This window comes from Electrophorus electricus, chromosome 22 (genome assembly GCF_041902795.1).
Source record: "Electrophorus electricus isolate QZ-2024a chromosome 22, ASM4190279v1, whole genome shotgun sequence".
In the NCBI taxonomy this organism is placed as follows: domain Eukaryota; kingdom Metazoa; phylum Chordata; class Actinopteri; order Gymnotiformes; family Gymnotidae; genus Electrophorus; species Electrophorus electricus.
In genome coordinates, this window is record NC_137518.1 from 549,155 (window position 1) to 563,529 (window position 14,375).

Below are 14,375 nucleotides of genomic sequence, written 5' to 3' on the forward strand. Positions count from 1 at the left end.
CCACAGGATCTTAGCACGGTCATTTTCCACCCCCTTTGGTGGTGTATCACATTTAGACCTTGGAATTTCCATCCTATACTCAGCACAGATGTTTCTGTGTGTATTTGTTTATATATATATATATATATATATATATATATATATATATATATATATATATATATATGCAAAAATACAGGTAATACAGTACATTAGCCTTTATGCACATGCTAATGAAATATTTTTCCATGGGACAAAATCTTTGTTAACCAATGGAATCTAAAGCAAAGATTCTATATTTTGAAAAAGATCAAGACTGTTGAAATAAAGGCTGTACCTTGACCTCCCAGAGATTACCATAACTACTACGACTTGACACTATCTGTGAACACCAGAGAGGAAGTGGGGTCAAATGACATGAAGCCCAACGAACTCCTTGTGCAACAAGTAAGTTGCATTTGCCCTGGCACAGAACCAGATGAAAGAACGGTGATATTTCTGCCTCTAATAATATTCTAGAGGGGGGCCCTTTGGTGTGGACTGCGAGGGAGAGATAGCATGGACGTGTGGATCTGATTGGGAACAGAGCAGCTGCCTGGTGCATCCCCATTTGTGTCACAATAGCCTTTACACACAACATGCTAATGAAACAGTGGCTGTAAACAAAGAAACCACAGTTGTTGGGTCTGTGCATGTAGACTCAATGACAACTCACCACAAGCATGGTTATACAAAGACTAAGCAACTGATTTGCAACAGATCTTTTTATATATATATAAAACGAAACTGCATTTCGTTGCCTTGTACTTGTATTGAGCAATGACAAGATAGATAGATAGATAGATAGATAGATAGATAGATAGATAGATAGATAGATAGATAGATAGATAGATAGATAGATAGATAGATAGATAGATAGATAGATATTTAAAATTGTAGTAAAGTGCACAGGGTTTCCAGAGAAACAGGACGTTTCGGACGGAGGTCCTTCATCAGCTGTGCAGGCTGATACAAGTTAGTAGGAAAGAGCGAAAGTTATTTTTTTGTTTAATGTTAGGCTAGGTATAAGCTGTAACCATAATATTGTTTATATGATTATGCGAGACATTGGTTTAAACACACAACGTAAAACTGAAATGATGACAAGATGTTAAAATAAGATACATTATAAGCGACTAACTCATATTTACTTGACCCGTCTCTGAAGGACACAAACATACACTGACGCCAGCGCGTTTTGTAAAAGACCGGGTAAACGCCCACATGTAATATTCCACCAATCAGAAGACGAGAGCCAATTTTCAAGGGGGAGGGGCGTTAAGGCGGGCTTTAAAGCGAGGTAACATTACCTCCTCCAATAATAGTGACCGAAATATTGTGATGCATTCTCCTATCCAATCAGATATCACAGCGGTTAGCTTCGTCACAGAGACGGCGTTCAGTCCTCAGGTTGAGGCGTTTTTGATTCACTCGCCTTCCTCACGGCTCTCTGCGTCCTACCTCATTCTCTAAACACGCTAGTCATTTTCACAACTTTTTAATTATTTTCACTCTTATTCTCCACACATAAGCAACCATGGCCGATACTGCTGTAGATACGACCACTGCCCCAGAGATTACTGCAAAGGTAAGTTTAGGAAGAAATCAGCAAATTGTCAGAAAATAGAAGTAAGGTTATGGTGAGTTAACGAGGCGTTAGGCTGTCGTGAAAGTAGGTTTTCCGTGTAGTCAAACAATACGGATACAGAGTCGAAGGATGTGCGGTCAGCGTTAGCCTCGCTGTCTGTTATCTGCTAGCTAACGTTATCTAGCTAGCGAAACCATTTTATTATCCAGGTAGCAGTCTTCGGAAATCCTGTCAGCGGAACAGAAATGTGCCTGGCTAGCATAGCTAAGCTAACGCTCACGAGCGCGGTACGTTAACCAGTTCAGTATCGCTCATTTAGACGTGGTTATTAGGCGTTATGCCTAACATTTATATGTACCGAGGGAATAATGAAGCGAAACATTGTGTGTTGTAATCTTAGCCATACACTTTAAAGTGTTTGAGAAGAGCTTTGCTCCGGCCTCAGTGCCTGCAACGCTAACCTCGGTGGTTTGACCAAAAGCCTTCAGCGGATTCTTTTGTGAGCTCGCGCGCTGATCCCTGCTGAATGGGCGGGAATCCGTCTGTTTTAGAGCGCGCGCTATGGCCACGCGTCTTTTGTCTCCATCTCGGGCACGCGCCGCGTGTGTGGAAGAAGATGCGTCTCGAGCTGTCGGTTCGCGAAGGGTATTTGATTAAATGATGGAAAACAGCGAACTGTTCATCATATACGACGAATGATATCCGAAATATTATCTATATTACCAACCATACTTACTGAATATAAAAATAGACAGTTACACCTATTTATACCAGAGCACAAATTTCAAAGAGGACACGAAAATTAGCCGTTCAGAAATTTTTAAATGGACGGTCGACAGTTCTCACGGTCGGCGCTGTTTGGTTAATTCTGTGCTGTGTTTTTAAAGAAGCTAGTGCAGGCTCACCCGCTAGTTATCCCGGCTAGGGGAGCTAGGTTAGCTAAGCTATGCGCCAGCGGTTGTGCTCTGTGGTTATGACGTTGATGCTCCTTGTGGGCGGAGAGAGGAAATAAACTTCCACTCAGAAACAGTTTGCTAATTCATAGCTATAAATAATTGACAGGGAAATCGCAACAAACACCCTTATGAACGTTTAATAAACATGTACCTACGATGTTTGCAAGACTGTTTTTTTTTCCAGTGACCGTTGTAACTATTTTAGGAGCTGAAGGAAAAAAAAGACGCGGTAGAAGAGGTCGAGGAGGTCGCGAAAGAGAACGGCAGTGGGGATGCACCTGCCAATGGCAGTGGAACAACAGTGAGTAATGCACAGGGGGGTTTTCCCCATCGCTGGAGCTTTTGTTACCCACTTGCCACTCATCTTGCAGGTGTTGGAGAGCCCATCCCCCCTCTGCTGCTATACGCTCTTTGTTTAGGTTTGAGAAGTGCCACAGATGTAGCTAAGGCAGAGATGGTGTTAGTTTCTGCTGTTTGCCTGTTACTGTAAGCAGTGTGATATCTTGGGTAATGTGGAATTTCATTAGTGAGCCTCCCACAACATATGACAGTCACAGTTAGTCATGTACATTATCACTTCAGAGAAAGTGACTCAGAATGAAGGTACTTGTTGGGGAAAAACAACTTGGGTCATTTAATTGTTGTGTTTTGTTTTCTTTAATACATGGCAAATAATTATGGCAAAACATTCTCTCTCAGACCAACGGTGCTTCTCATGAAGAAACCAACAAAGAGGAAAAGGAAGCTGAGGAGCGTAAGTCATTAACCCTTTATGAGTTATTAATATAGTGTTATGTTGGTTGAAATCAGAAATAAATAACCGAAACCTCTGTTGGGCAGCAGCCTCAGAGCAGGAGAGTGCCGTGGAGAAGGCTGCGGAAGATGAGGCAGATAGTCAGGCGGTGAAACGTCCAGCGGATGAAGAGGTCTGTTTGTAAACGCTGTTTGCCTGCTTCAGTGTGTTTCCTGAGAGCTGTATCACCAACGGATCTGGCTGTCTCTCGTCAAATCTCATCTCTTCTGTCCTCAGGAGTCAGTTGAAACAAAGAAACAGAAGACAGATGAGAATGGAGAGTCCACGGAAGCTGAAGTGAAAGCCTAACGCCTCTGCTGGCCAAAGTAGCTCCATCTGTGTGGTCAGTCTGACCTAGTAGAGTGTGTGCTTCTGCGTGTGTTTTACAGACATTCTGGTTCCACTCACACACCCCTTCCAAGATATTCCAGTGCACTGAAGCATATAACATGACCCCTTCCCTTTTTGTAAAATGTTATTTATTGGTATAAAAGCAACATTTTAGGACCCTTTTATAAAATGACGGTAAAATAACTTTCATATTTTGTCCATAAGTTTGCAAGCACATATTCTACTTTTTTGTGTTTTGTTTTTTGGTTTGTTTTTTCTTTTTGACAGCAGATACTCTCAAAAGCCGCTGTGCCCTTTCTCTTCATGTTCAAACGTTTTCATGAGTGATAGCTGATTCACTAAAGACCAAAGATAAAGTTTTAAGCAGGGGCTAATGGACAGTGTTTAATCCTGACTGTTTGTGCTGCTAGTAGTTAATCCCTGGTTTAGCTGATCTGTCAGAACAGCAGATGGCTTACACAATTGAAAGGGTCTTGTTACTGCGCCTAGTTGAAAAAGATGCCTTGTCCCTTTGACTGGCTTCTGTCATGTTAATTAACCCCTCTTAAATCTTAATGTTTTTGGTCTTTTGTTTCATATGCATTCCAAGAAGATTATACCTTTTCATATCCTTATGTACAGTTTGATTTATTTGGTCTGGACGGTTTGTTTTGTACAGGGATGGCAGGATCATAACAGCCTAAAGCTGAACATGCTGGCAACTGATGTTCTCAGTCCTCGAAGCAATTATTTCTTTTTTTAATGATTGTGTTTTGGTTGCTTTTTTGACCACTGCTTTGTATATTCTGGTTCAGGAGTATAAATAAAATCAGTCTTGTCTTTTTAAACTGGTAATCTTTTTCATTTATTTCTCAAAAAACGTAACATTTTTCGGTTGGTTTGCTTGTCAGTAATTTTAGTTCTCTGGTGTTCAGGAATCTGATTCAGATGCTGATGTAAATAAGTCAGTTGGGTCTTGGCAGCTGTGGCATACTTACACCTGCTCTCAGATTGTTGTACTGTGCTGCTATTGGTTAAATGTACTGTACTGTATTTTACATTTAGGCAAGAAAATCTTACCTTTGCACTGCATTGCCTAGTGTAAATATTAATTTGTACTTGATGAAACCATATGTCAGGGTGGCTTTATCTAGTAAAATATGTGGGCTTTTTAAATACAAAGTCAAATGAGTCCCACAGAGCAGTAGTCCAATTCTGTGAAAAATATTTAATTTGTATTTAACCGATTTACTATCCCTGGATCATCTGTAACTAGTTATGTGCATTATTGTCCAGTGGAATACTTGTAGATATGTTGTAACATGCTCATACAGACTGAACAATCAGAAGGGAAAAAATATTACTGCATTCATGTTTTATTAATTTAGCTTAGACTGACTGTTTCCTGGGGCGAGTCATTCAAAAATTACTGATTGGTTATTTTTTAAGATTGTCTTAAATTCCTGAAGTATCCCACAAAACAACTAAACATAAAGACTGAATCCAGTGCAGAAACCCAGGCTTATCCAGCTAACTTCTGAAAAACTGGCCCCTGATCAGCATGGAGTATGAACGGTTCGACATTTTGTGCCATTTTCAGAAAACCCACAACACTACACCCCCTAGTGGTGACCAACAAAACATCCCTTACTCCTCATCACAAGCTTGCACACGCTTTCCATGTCAGCGCGATCTGGAGAATCCACATTAGTCGCGGTTCATAATGCATCCTGACCTCTTGCACGCCGCCGAACCAAAACAAGCACAAAGGTTTGGTTCTTTTCTTCTGTACTGGGCGCCTGTTCCATAAAGCTGAGCTGTAGTCACTCACAGCCGAGTCCCAACGTCTGCTCTGCCTGACAATGACAAGAACGACAACCATCATGCCAGACCACTGCGCATCAGGCAAGAAAGCGTGCGTCTGCTTGGGACTGTGTAGGGGGTGGGGTCTACCACGTATATAGTGTGACCATTGCACAATGAATACAGGTTCAGAGGATGAGTTTTGTTTTGGGCAGAGGAGCGTGTCTTAACAGGCACATGCAGTTCAATCAGTCACTGCTCAGATCTTTTGAGATTCTTTCAGATGAAAAGCGTGATGTCAGTGGAAGAGCCAACCCATCATAAAGACAAAGTTTATGATTCTTACTCTTTGTTCTCCAAGAGTGTCCATCAATGTGAGACGCATTTCAGAGTGTTAAACATGCACGTGGGTATGTGTGAGTGTGTAGTCGTGTGTGAGTGTGGGTACATAAGCCCTTTGCGAATAATTACTTCTTGAAAATGCTACACATTGGTTCCAATTCATAGTCTAAGGCATAACTGGCCTTATGTCTGTGTACATGAACTAAGAAGTTGGTAGACACATACACGTTCTCTGTTTTACTGTTGTACAGTCAGAAACAGAGGCCCAGTTAGGCATCATTGCTAGTTCACATGCAGATTTGCAACTGACATCTTCACACAGTCCTCTGACATATTCACCAAAACAACAATCGTTGCATCTAGATATGAGAGAGTGAGTTCACATTTGTTCATTTTTTTTTAGCATTCATCAATTTACCAATCAAACTCATCAGATAAACAGGGTCTAGGAACATCTTTGGGTTCAGAATGGTTTTTTTTCTTGCTGTTCATAAAAAACAAACAAACCAAACAAAAAACAGCCATATTGTACAAAATCAAAGTCCAGTAGGCCACGCAATCACACTCTAGTGTTTCTATAACCGAGTGAGATGCAGAGATTTGACACACACTCTCACATATCCCCAACACTGCATGATGATGGCTGAACAGAAGACAGAAAGGAAACGCAGACTGATGAAGTGTGTGTGTGTGTGTGTGTGTGTGTGTGTGTAAGCTTTAATAAACTTTAATGTTTAATATGAGACCATGAAAAGTACATTGTAGAAAGTGAATGAAACATGCCTGAGTTTCATCTAGATAAGTCACTGAGTGACCAAGGTTTACAAAATCTTATCAAGTGCAGGTAAGGCATGACGCCAGTGGTTAGGACTACCAAACAATCAAAGTATATATAAGCCTGTATATCTGTGAAATTGTGTGTGTGCGCGTGTGTGCAACATAAGACAAGGGATTTACATTTAAACGTGCACCAGTAGTGGCTGATTAAATGTGCACCAGTAGTGGCTGACTCTCACTCTGGGGGTGCTCACCCTCTGGAGGTGGCAGCTGGTACACCACACACAGCGAGGAATACAGGCAGCCTACAAACGACATCAGGCTGGCAAAGTACATCACGCCCTGGGCCCCGCCCACCAGTGAGGTCAGAGGCCCCATCGCCACAGAGACCAAAATCTGGGCCAGGAAGTACTGGCAGCTTAGTAGAGAGATGTCTACTCCCATCCCTCGTCTAGTCCCATCCACTGACGAGCCACAGAACTAGAGGAGAGAGCAAACACACACACACACACACACACAAATACACAAACATGCATACACACACACACACACACGTGCACACACACCCACACACACAAACACACACAGACACACACATAAACACGCATACACACACATGCACACACACACACACACACACACAAACACGCATATACACACACATGCACGCACACACACACACATACACGCATACACACACACACGCATACACACACATACACACACACACACACACATACATACAAATACACAAACATGCATACACACACACACACACACGTGCACACACCCACACACACAAACACACACAGACACACACATAAACACGCATACACACACATGCACACACACACACACACACACACACACAAACACGCATACACACACACATGCACGCGCACACACACACACATACACGCATACACACACACACACACGCATAGACACACATACACACACACACAAACACGCATACACACACACACACACACACACACACACACACACACAAACACGACCAGTGGAGAAGTTATGGGATGATTATGCAAGTGATATATATGCTAATTCTATACAAATACCATACATGGTACAACAGAACAAATCACATATCATTTCAGTGTTCAAACAGTTGTAATATACTGTAATGCTCCACATTGTTTTAAACATTTGGAGAACGTAGTGTGGGGTACGTTAAGAATATTAAGTAAATAATATTACTGTACTTCACAGAGATGATTAACAAATCATCTCCTTACTTTGTATTTTTGTCTATTCATTTTAAGGTTTAAGGTGTCAGTAATCCATTACACGAATCCATTAGACGTTCTCTGGGGCACACAGAATTATCTCTGCCCAACACAACACAGAAGAGCATATTACAACTAGTATCAGTGGAAGCAATGAGAGAACGGTAGAGTCCTGTAGAATAATGTTCATTCCAGATACAGCAGTGTATGAGTGTGGCATCCAGAGGTGCCCCCTGAGGCTGACCTGGGTACAGCGCTCTACTCTTACCCTGCACCACCCCAGAGAAGTGAGGCATATTTTTCCAAGAGAGTGTGACCTAGAATCTCTGCTTTTACTTTTTTTTTCACTGACCGGCACTTCTATTTTTGGAAATCATATTAAAGCGCAGATGCATGTCGGGCAGTGGGGCGCCCCCTACCTGTGGGCTTTGGTAGTACTCACAGAGCAGTGAGTAAGGCAGGGTGCAGAGGGAAGAGAAGAGCACTCCATAGGTGACACAGAGGGAGAGCACCACGTACACGTTGGTGGAGAGCGTGGTGAGGCCGGTGCCCAGGCCGAATGCCAGGTAGGCGAAGACGTACAGCGTGCGCAGCGAGAAGTGCTCCTCCAGCTTCTCCAGGATAGCTGCGAGGACACACACGGGCAATTTGACTGGCTGTGTAAATAAAGCAATGGTGGCTGCATTGTGTGCTTGGTGGTGGTCAGCGGGCATGTTGGGAGCACTGGGAGTGCTGACCTGAATAAAAAGCAGCACTGAATGCATATATGCACATGCCCCAGCAACCCATGGTGACGCCGGCATTGTAGCGCTGGTACGCTTCGGAGTCGTGGGCCGCTTTGGGGTCACCCCCAAACACCACCTCCCCCATGAAGTCTGTATAGAAAAGCAGCATCCCCTCGAAGGATAACCAGCCTGAGAAGATAATCAGCACACCCACAACTCAGGTCCTGCACTGAGAGAAGTGACGTGTAATCTATTGATTACAGGCACTGTGTAGGACTACTTATGTAGCTTTCAGTGGCCTTACCCAGGAAGTGGTTGGTGCACAGGCTGCGTAGTGATGGGGGCATCCTGTAGATGGCGATGCAGAGTAGCTTCATAGACATCTGAGTGTCTATAGTGTCAGTGCTGTCACATAGGTTACTGTCATAGCGCATCCCATTCAGGAGGATGTTTGCTACCTGGGGAGTAAAAAACAAAACAAGAGAACAAAAAGATACTCAATTACTTCACTAGACTGATAGAGCTGTGCGATAAGGGTAAGTCACTGATATAGTTGTGTATAAGAAATGAGGCACTAGTGTACAGAGAAAAACTGGGACAGACTGAACTGTGGAAGCTCCTCTTTCAATAAAGGAAAATGTTCTGAAAATCCTAACATACCTGTGAATTGTTTGGTTCCAGTTCAGGTCCTGTACTCATATAATGCTGTGAGTCTCCTTACCACTTTAAGAAAGCAGATAAGACTCACCTGTTGACTGAACGTGACCGTCCGCCTGCGTCCGTTCTCCAGGCCGCTGCTGGGCCCAGGTAACGGCTCGTCCATTAAGGCCAGACTCTGAGGGCGTTTCAGGATGCCGGAGGCTCCTCCCCTCTGTAGCCCTCCAAAGGCTGGCAGAGCTGCAGTGGCGTCGAACGTCTCACTCTGCCCCAAACATTCGGCAGCTTGTGCCTCTTCATTCACCTGTAACCAACGGGTTCCCTGCATGCTGCCGGTCTTTTGCAATGATTCTCTTTGCTGCAAATCACATGTCAGAGTGGGCGTATCCATCGGCTCAGACTCATGAGCAATGGGGGTGTCTCCGGGGGGAACGGGTGGGGCTACTGATTCGGGCTCCAGTAGTTGGGGCGTCTGCTGCCCAGTGTAGCAGTCAATCAGAACACTGTCGATGTACGACGTTCCCAGAGATGAGGCAAACTCATTGAGGCCCATGAGCGTGTTTTCTCGGCTGATAAAGCTTCCGTATTTTGGTGTTAACGGGCTGAGAGGGGAGATGGGACTGGTGAGCCCGGCACATAGCCTCGCGTTGGCACTGCTTGAGTGCCCCAAGGAGTCCGGATACCTGCGGCCAGAGAACTGGTAACTGTACAGGTCTTCGTACTCCTCTTCTTCCTCCTCTTCTGGGTGGGTGGCAGCTCCGGTGGGGGCAGGAGGAGATGGGGGCAGGGGAAGGCTCGGGCTCTTCAAGTTCCTGGGGCTTTTGTTCAGGGTGTGGTTTTGTGGAAGAGGTCGCTCAGGTATACTCGTGAGGGTCAAAGCTGTGGTGGCCATCAGGGTTATGCTAGTGAACAGGTAAATGACCCGAAGCTGACCTCCCATCCAAACCCCAAACTCAGTGTGGTCCCAGTTTACTCCGCCCACGATGTATCCAAATCCACCACCCAGACCTGCAGGGGGACTATCTGATTAGACAACACTTCTTAATATGTTAATAAATATGAGATGACCTTGTATTCTGTGCTTCTGAAATGTACTTGTGTTATTGGAACACTTAATGTTGTACAATAGCATAATGAAATCTGACCTGCGAGTAAAGCATGGATGTTGAGGCCCCTGTCCTGGTCTTCTGGACTGCACACATCCATCATGTAGGCGTGGCTAGGGTTATCAGCAGAGTCTGCACTGAAGTCCATTAGAACCACGCCACAAATTGTCAGCACAATGCCCCACTTGTGATTGACAGCAGTGTCTGCCAATGCTGATCCAATGTCCCGCCCATTCAACACCAAGGTTAGACCAAGCAGAGCGCCTGAAGAAAGCAAAACAAACAGGGTTGTAGATTTTTCTGTGTCGAGATTAACAGGCACGATCAACAGCCCTTTTAAACAAGACCGTCTTAAAGCAGCATAGACAGTAGCACTTCAGTCACACTACATGAGGGTAGAAAACTCTTACATGGGCATACTGAGAGACCGCAAACCTCCATTACAGCCAGAATGCTTTATGGCCAAAATCTTTTTATGCTTAAAAGTTGAACAATACTGGCCAATAATGGAGGAAATGAATGGGTCCAGTCAGGAGGTAATGTGAGTGCATATGTATGGCCATGTCTTTTTTAATGCTGGGGAGAATCGCACTTAATGTTCGGCTACATTTGACAGAGATTTTGAGTAGCAGCTAAACTGCTGATTTCAAGTGCAAAAACCTGCTCACATGTGCCAGTGTCTCCTTCTGCCTTCTGTAAGAATAAAGAACCACACTCCTTACAGCAATGCTAAGCATTCTTATGGAGGGAAACAGAAATCCCAGAAACTGTGACTTACCCACAAGCCAAGCCCGCGCCTTTCTGTTTAAATATATGCCTCATATTATGATTATAAACAAAGTGAGTGACATGTCAAGCTTTCACCATCTTATGTTGATCACACTGGACAACCAGACATGTTTCAGCAGGCATTTTATGTAATCATGGTTTAAGGGGAGCTACTTTGCCTGTGTGTGCTATTATAACAGAACTCCTACCTGTTCAGGGCATTACCTGGTCCCGCATGCTGTGGTGTGGCTCCACCCACCTGCGGTCAGTCATGTGACCAGCTGCAAGGTGCCATTATGTAGCAACATGGAGAACGATTCCTCAGTACAGCTTTGGATGATGTCACAGTGCTTACCGATGGCTAAGGCCAAGATAAAAGGTCTCCGCCGGCCAAAGCGTGATGTGCACCGATCGCTCCACGCCCCAAGGATGGGCTGAAGTAAGAACCCTTAAGATAGCAGACAAAAGAGAGCGCCTAAAGGTGATTTAATGGATAGAGTAGCATTACGTCTAAGGGAAGATGAAGGGTAGGCACATTTTTGACATAACGTGGCATGTTTTGGCAGTTAAATGCTAAATGACAGTACTATTCTGAACGTACAGTTTATGGTACATATACACCTAAGATGTGGCAGTACCTAATATGGGACTGATGAACCACACAAGGCTGTAGAATTGATCTGGAAGGCCCATCTGGAGGAGCACAGGGGTGACGTATGCTGTCTCCATGGCGTAGCTGAACTCGATGCCGAACAGGATGCAGCCGTTGAAGAGCAGCTCTGGGAAGGTGCGTCGGGGCGGCAGTCCGCTGAGGTCCAGCTGGTCCAGGGGGCATGGCGTGTTGGGGGGCGGAGGTGGAGACGGTCGGATCAGCTTCCGACACTTTGGCTGTCTCTGGAAGCTGTTAGCTCTGTGGCTGAGGTGCCGTGTGGTGGACGTCGGGAAGCTCGAGGTCTTGGATATGGTTGGTCTCCAGGCGCCATCTTGGGCCGCCCCAAACCGGTCCCCCCCGGGACTGGTTAAAAGGGGGTCACTGGGGGTACCCATTCCAGGAGACGACATCATACTCTGGCGAGTGTGTACTGTACACAAAAACACACACAAGGTGTTTTAATTTATGGGCCAAAACAACAACCACCACTGTACAATGTGTCTGCATTATGCATGCACTGATCACAGTAGCAGGGTGACATTGAGCTAGGACAACTGTCGTCCAATTTAACGAACAAGTTTAACAACTTCAAAAGGAAGGAAACCGCATAAGGAAGTCGAGGGAAATACAGCCACATCAGCACAAAAATAAACGTGAGCAGTAACGAAGAGCGCCATTTCTACATGGAGATAAGTGATACGACACTTCTTCGCGTGCTCGTGTCCCCGGAGCACTGCAGCCAACGCGATGGCACCGGGGACGCGCACTGCACATGTGCTTGCTCTATAGTTGATACCAGAGGACACAGCAAACAAATACACCAACCTCTCACTTAGTGGGACCTTGTGTTCAATGCTAAGGGTTCGCTACATTCAGTCGCACATGCATGAACGTCGAGCACATTCATCACGTTCTATCGTTTTTACATTTATGTGGAAACTGCCCTTGAAAAATATCTTGAAGACGAAAATATGTTTGGCGCAGCCAAATTTTCATTTGCACAAATAAGCTTCAATGTCCAGTTTTCTATAGCGTTGGGATATGACACTTTCTACGGCGAGTATTATACAATCGCATTAACTCCTCTGTCACTAACTGGATGAATGTAAAGCACGAAAACGTTACCTTCGCGGGGTCTCTGCTCATTTGTGACAGCGCGCTCTCAGTGCAGACTGATGCACCGTGTTGAAGTGCGTATCATGTTGGAGTTCATCTTTTCATCCTTTGTATCTGTGCTGCAGTCATTTCCCTGATCTTCCTTTAGCCGGCTCTCCCTGTCTCACAGCCACGTCACGGCATCGCCCCTCCCCACCAAACCTGCAACATCAGCACCGCCGCGATGTCTGTACTTCGCCAAACCATGGACATAACAGATTACACAGTCCACATATACACTCCAGGCGAACTTTAAAACAAATGATAAACAAGAAACAGAAGTCATGCTTACACGTGGCAAACGTTCTGAAAACACAAAATAATGAGATTACAAAAACACACCTCCTCTTAAGTAATAAATATGAAATAACAGTGCCATTATAAGACTAAAGTAGAAATACAAAAATAGGTTCAAACACAGAGGTGAAACACAAATCAATAATGAAGATTAAGAATATAGATCTGTAAACTCAGTCTGTAGATTATATTATGCCTGTTGTAGATTTTCAAAGCACTGGCATAATCTGTGATAGGATCGAAACTCTTAAAACCATGACTAAAATAAACATAAACATGCCCTCTGAAGAGATAAAGTGTTAGTATGTTTAGAATGAGCCTAAGGTAAGACTCAGAATGTCAGGTTTTATTTCTCAGTATTAACACAGTATCCTGGTCATTCTTGAATAATGCCATGTTTTATGGTTATGCGTTATGCGTATAATCAGGAATCATATTAACAGGTTATGCATTTACAGGTTATACAGGCATGAGCTTTCCTTGACACTAAATCACACCAATGCAACGCTACAATTTTCCATCTGATTTCAGACCTGTACACTGATGAAAAGGAAAGCACCACAAGGACTTAGGATTCAAAAGGAATGAAAATGTAAATATATAGCCCATAGCTTAAGCCACAGAAGACATGAACCTAGAGTACTGAGTCTATCTGTATTGATATTTTTCCAATAAATCATTGTTCCGCCATTCATTAGTACAGGAGAGTGGAGAAGCCTGTTCGCTCATGTTGAGCTGCAGGGAGCGATGCGATATGTGCCCTTACACATGCCGGGTCTGTCACACTTTTGACCTTTGACCTTTGCTTGGTCAAGCAGAACGTTCCATTTCCCCTCCAGCCACCACTGCACTTCCTGCTGCCATGGCGACAAACGTGCACTGCCTCATGGGGAGGACACATTCGTGCTTTTCTTCATCTTTGGAAAGATACTAAAGAAATAAAAATGTCATAAATGTGTCTCACTGATTTTGTTTTTATACAGTCAAGACTTCCATGAATTTAGGGAAAATTATGTGGTGGCATGCTGACTAGCCAAATGTTCTTAAAAATCGTAATATTTTAGTTGAAGTTGTCTTCTTTTAATCGTAAGCGCCACTAGAAGGCAGTGTAGCTTCATAAGTATGTACTGTACTTGAGACCAGGCTGGAAAAGACTTCGAT

General features: G+C 44.1%; 2 protein-coding genes across 7 annotated transcripts; one reads left to right on the forward strand and one right to left on the reverse strand.

The window, feature by feature from the left end:
* The first annotated feature begins 1,427 nt into the window (after nucleotides 1-1,427).
* Nucleotides 1,428-4,533, forward strand: si:ch211-222l21.1 (uncharacterized). 3 transcript variants are annotated; one of them, XM_027017530.3, is made up of 6 exons: nucleotides 1,428-1,606; nucleotides 2,768-2,863; nucleotides 3,262-3,316; nucleotides 3,403-3,488; nucleotides 3,593-3,698; nucleotides 4,365-4,533. In XM_027017530.3, exons 1-5 carry the CDS (start codon nucleotides 1,556-1,558, stop codon nucleotides 3,662-3,664), a joined length of 360 nt encoding a protein of 119 aa, XP_026873331.1. In that variant the 5' UTR covers nucleotides 1,428-1,555; the 3' UTR covers nucleotides 3,665-3,698; nucleotides 4,365-4,533. The 3 variants fall into 3 exon arrangements, with proteins under 3 accessions (XP_026873331.1, XP_026873329.1, XP_026873332.1); XM_027017528.3 differs by having other exon boundaries at nucleotides 1,429-1,606; nucleotides 3,593-4,533; XM_027017531.3 differs by having other exon boundaries at nucleotides 1,429-1,606; nucleotides 3,406-3,488; nucleotides 3,593-4,533.
* slc45a1 (solute carrier family 45 member 1) lies at nucleotides 3,447-13,045 on the reverse strand. 4 transcript variants are annotated; one of them, XM_081705661.1, is made up of 10 exons: nucleotides 12,888-13,045; nucleotides 11,749-12,192; nucleotides 11,466-11,558; nucleotides 10,382-10,606; nucleotides 9,328-10,244; nucleotides 8,884-9,037; nucleotides 8,592-8,768; nucleotides 8,274-8,479; nucleotides 6,862-7,087; nucleotides 3,447-3,582 (listed from the first exon to the last, which is right to left on the reverse strand). In XM_081705661.1, the coding sequence occupies exons 2-10, from the start codon at nucleotides 12,173-12,175 to the stop codon at nucleotides 3,458-3,460; spliced, it is 2,550 nt and encodes an 849-aa protein (XP_081561787.1). In that variant the 5' UTR covers nucleotides 12,176-12,192; nucleotides 12,888-13,045; the 3' UTR covers nucleotides 3,447-3,457. The 4 variants fall into 4 exon arrangements, with proteins under 4 accessions (XP_081561787.1, XP_026873328.3, XP_026873327.3 ...); XM_027017527.3 differs by lacking the exon at nucleotides 3,447-3,582 and adding an exon at nucleotides 5,041-5,541; XM_027017526.3 differs by lacking the exon at nucleotides 3,447-3,582 and adding an exon at nucleotides 5,041-5,541 and having other exon boundaries at nucleotides 6,788-7,087.
* Between the last annotated feature and the right edge of the window lie 1,330 nt (nucleotides 13,046-14,375).

Excerpts from the sequence above, each read along its gene's own strand:
- si:ch211-222l21.1 (XM_027017530.3), top strand. The coding sequence starts at position 1,556 with ATGGCCGATACTGCTGTAGATACGACCACTGCCCCAGAGATTACTGCA. Across the intron at positions 3,317-3,402 it reads GGAAAAGGAAGCTGAGGAGC|CAGCCTCAGAGCAGGAGAGT; the intron begins GTAAGTCATTAA and ends TCTGTTGGGCAG. Across the intron at positions 3,489-3,592 it reads AACGTCCAGCGGATGAAGAG|GAGTCAGTTGAAACAAAGAA; the intron begins GTCTGTTTGTAA and ends TTCTGTCCTCAG.
- slc45a1 (XM_081705661.1), bottom strand. The coding sequence starts at position 12,175 with ATGATGTCGTCTCCTGGAATGGGTACCCCCAGTGACCCCCTTTTAACC. Across the intron at positions 10,607-11,465 it reads TATCTTGGCCTTAGCCATCG|GCGCTCTGCTTGGTCTAACC; the intron begins GTAAGCACTGTG and ends TGCTTTCTTCAG. Across the intron at positions 9,038-9,327 it reads CGGTCACGTTCAGTCAACAG|GTAGCAAACATCCTCCTGAA; the intron begins GTGAGTCTTATC and ends TTTACTCCCCAG.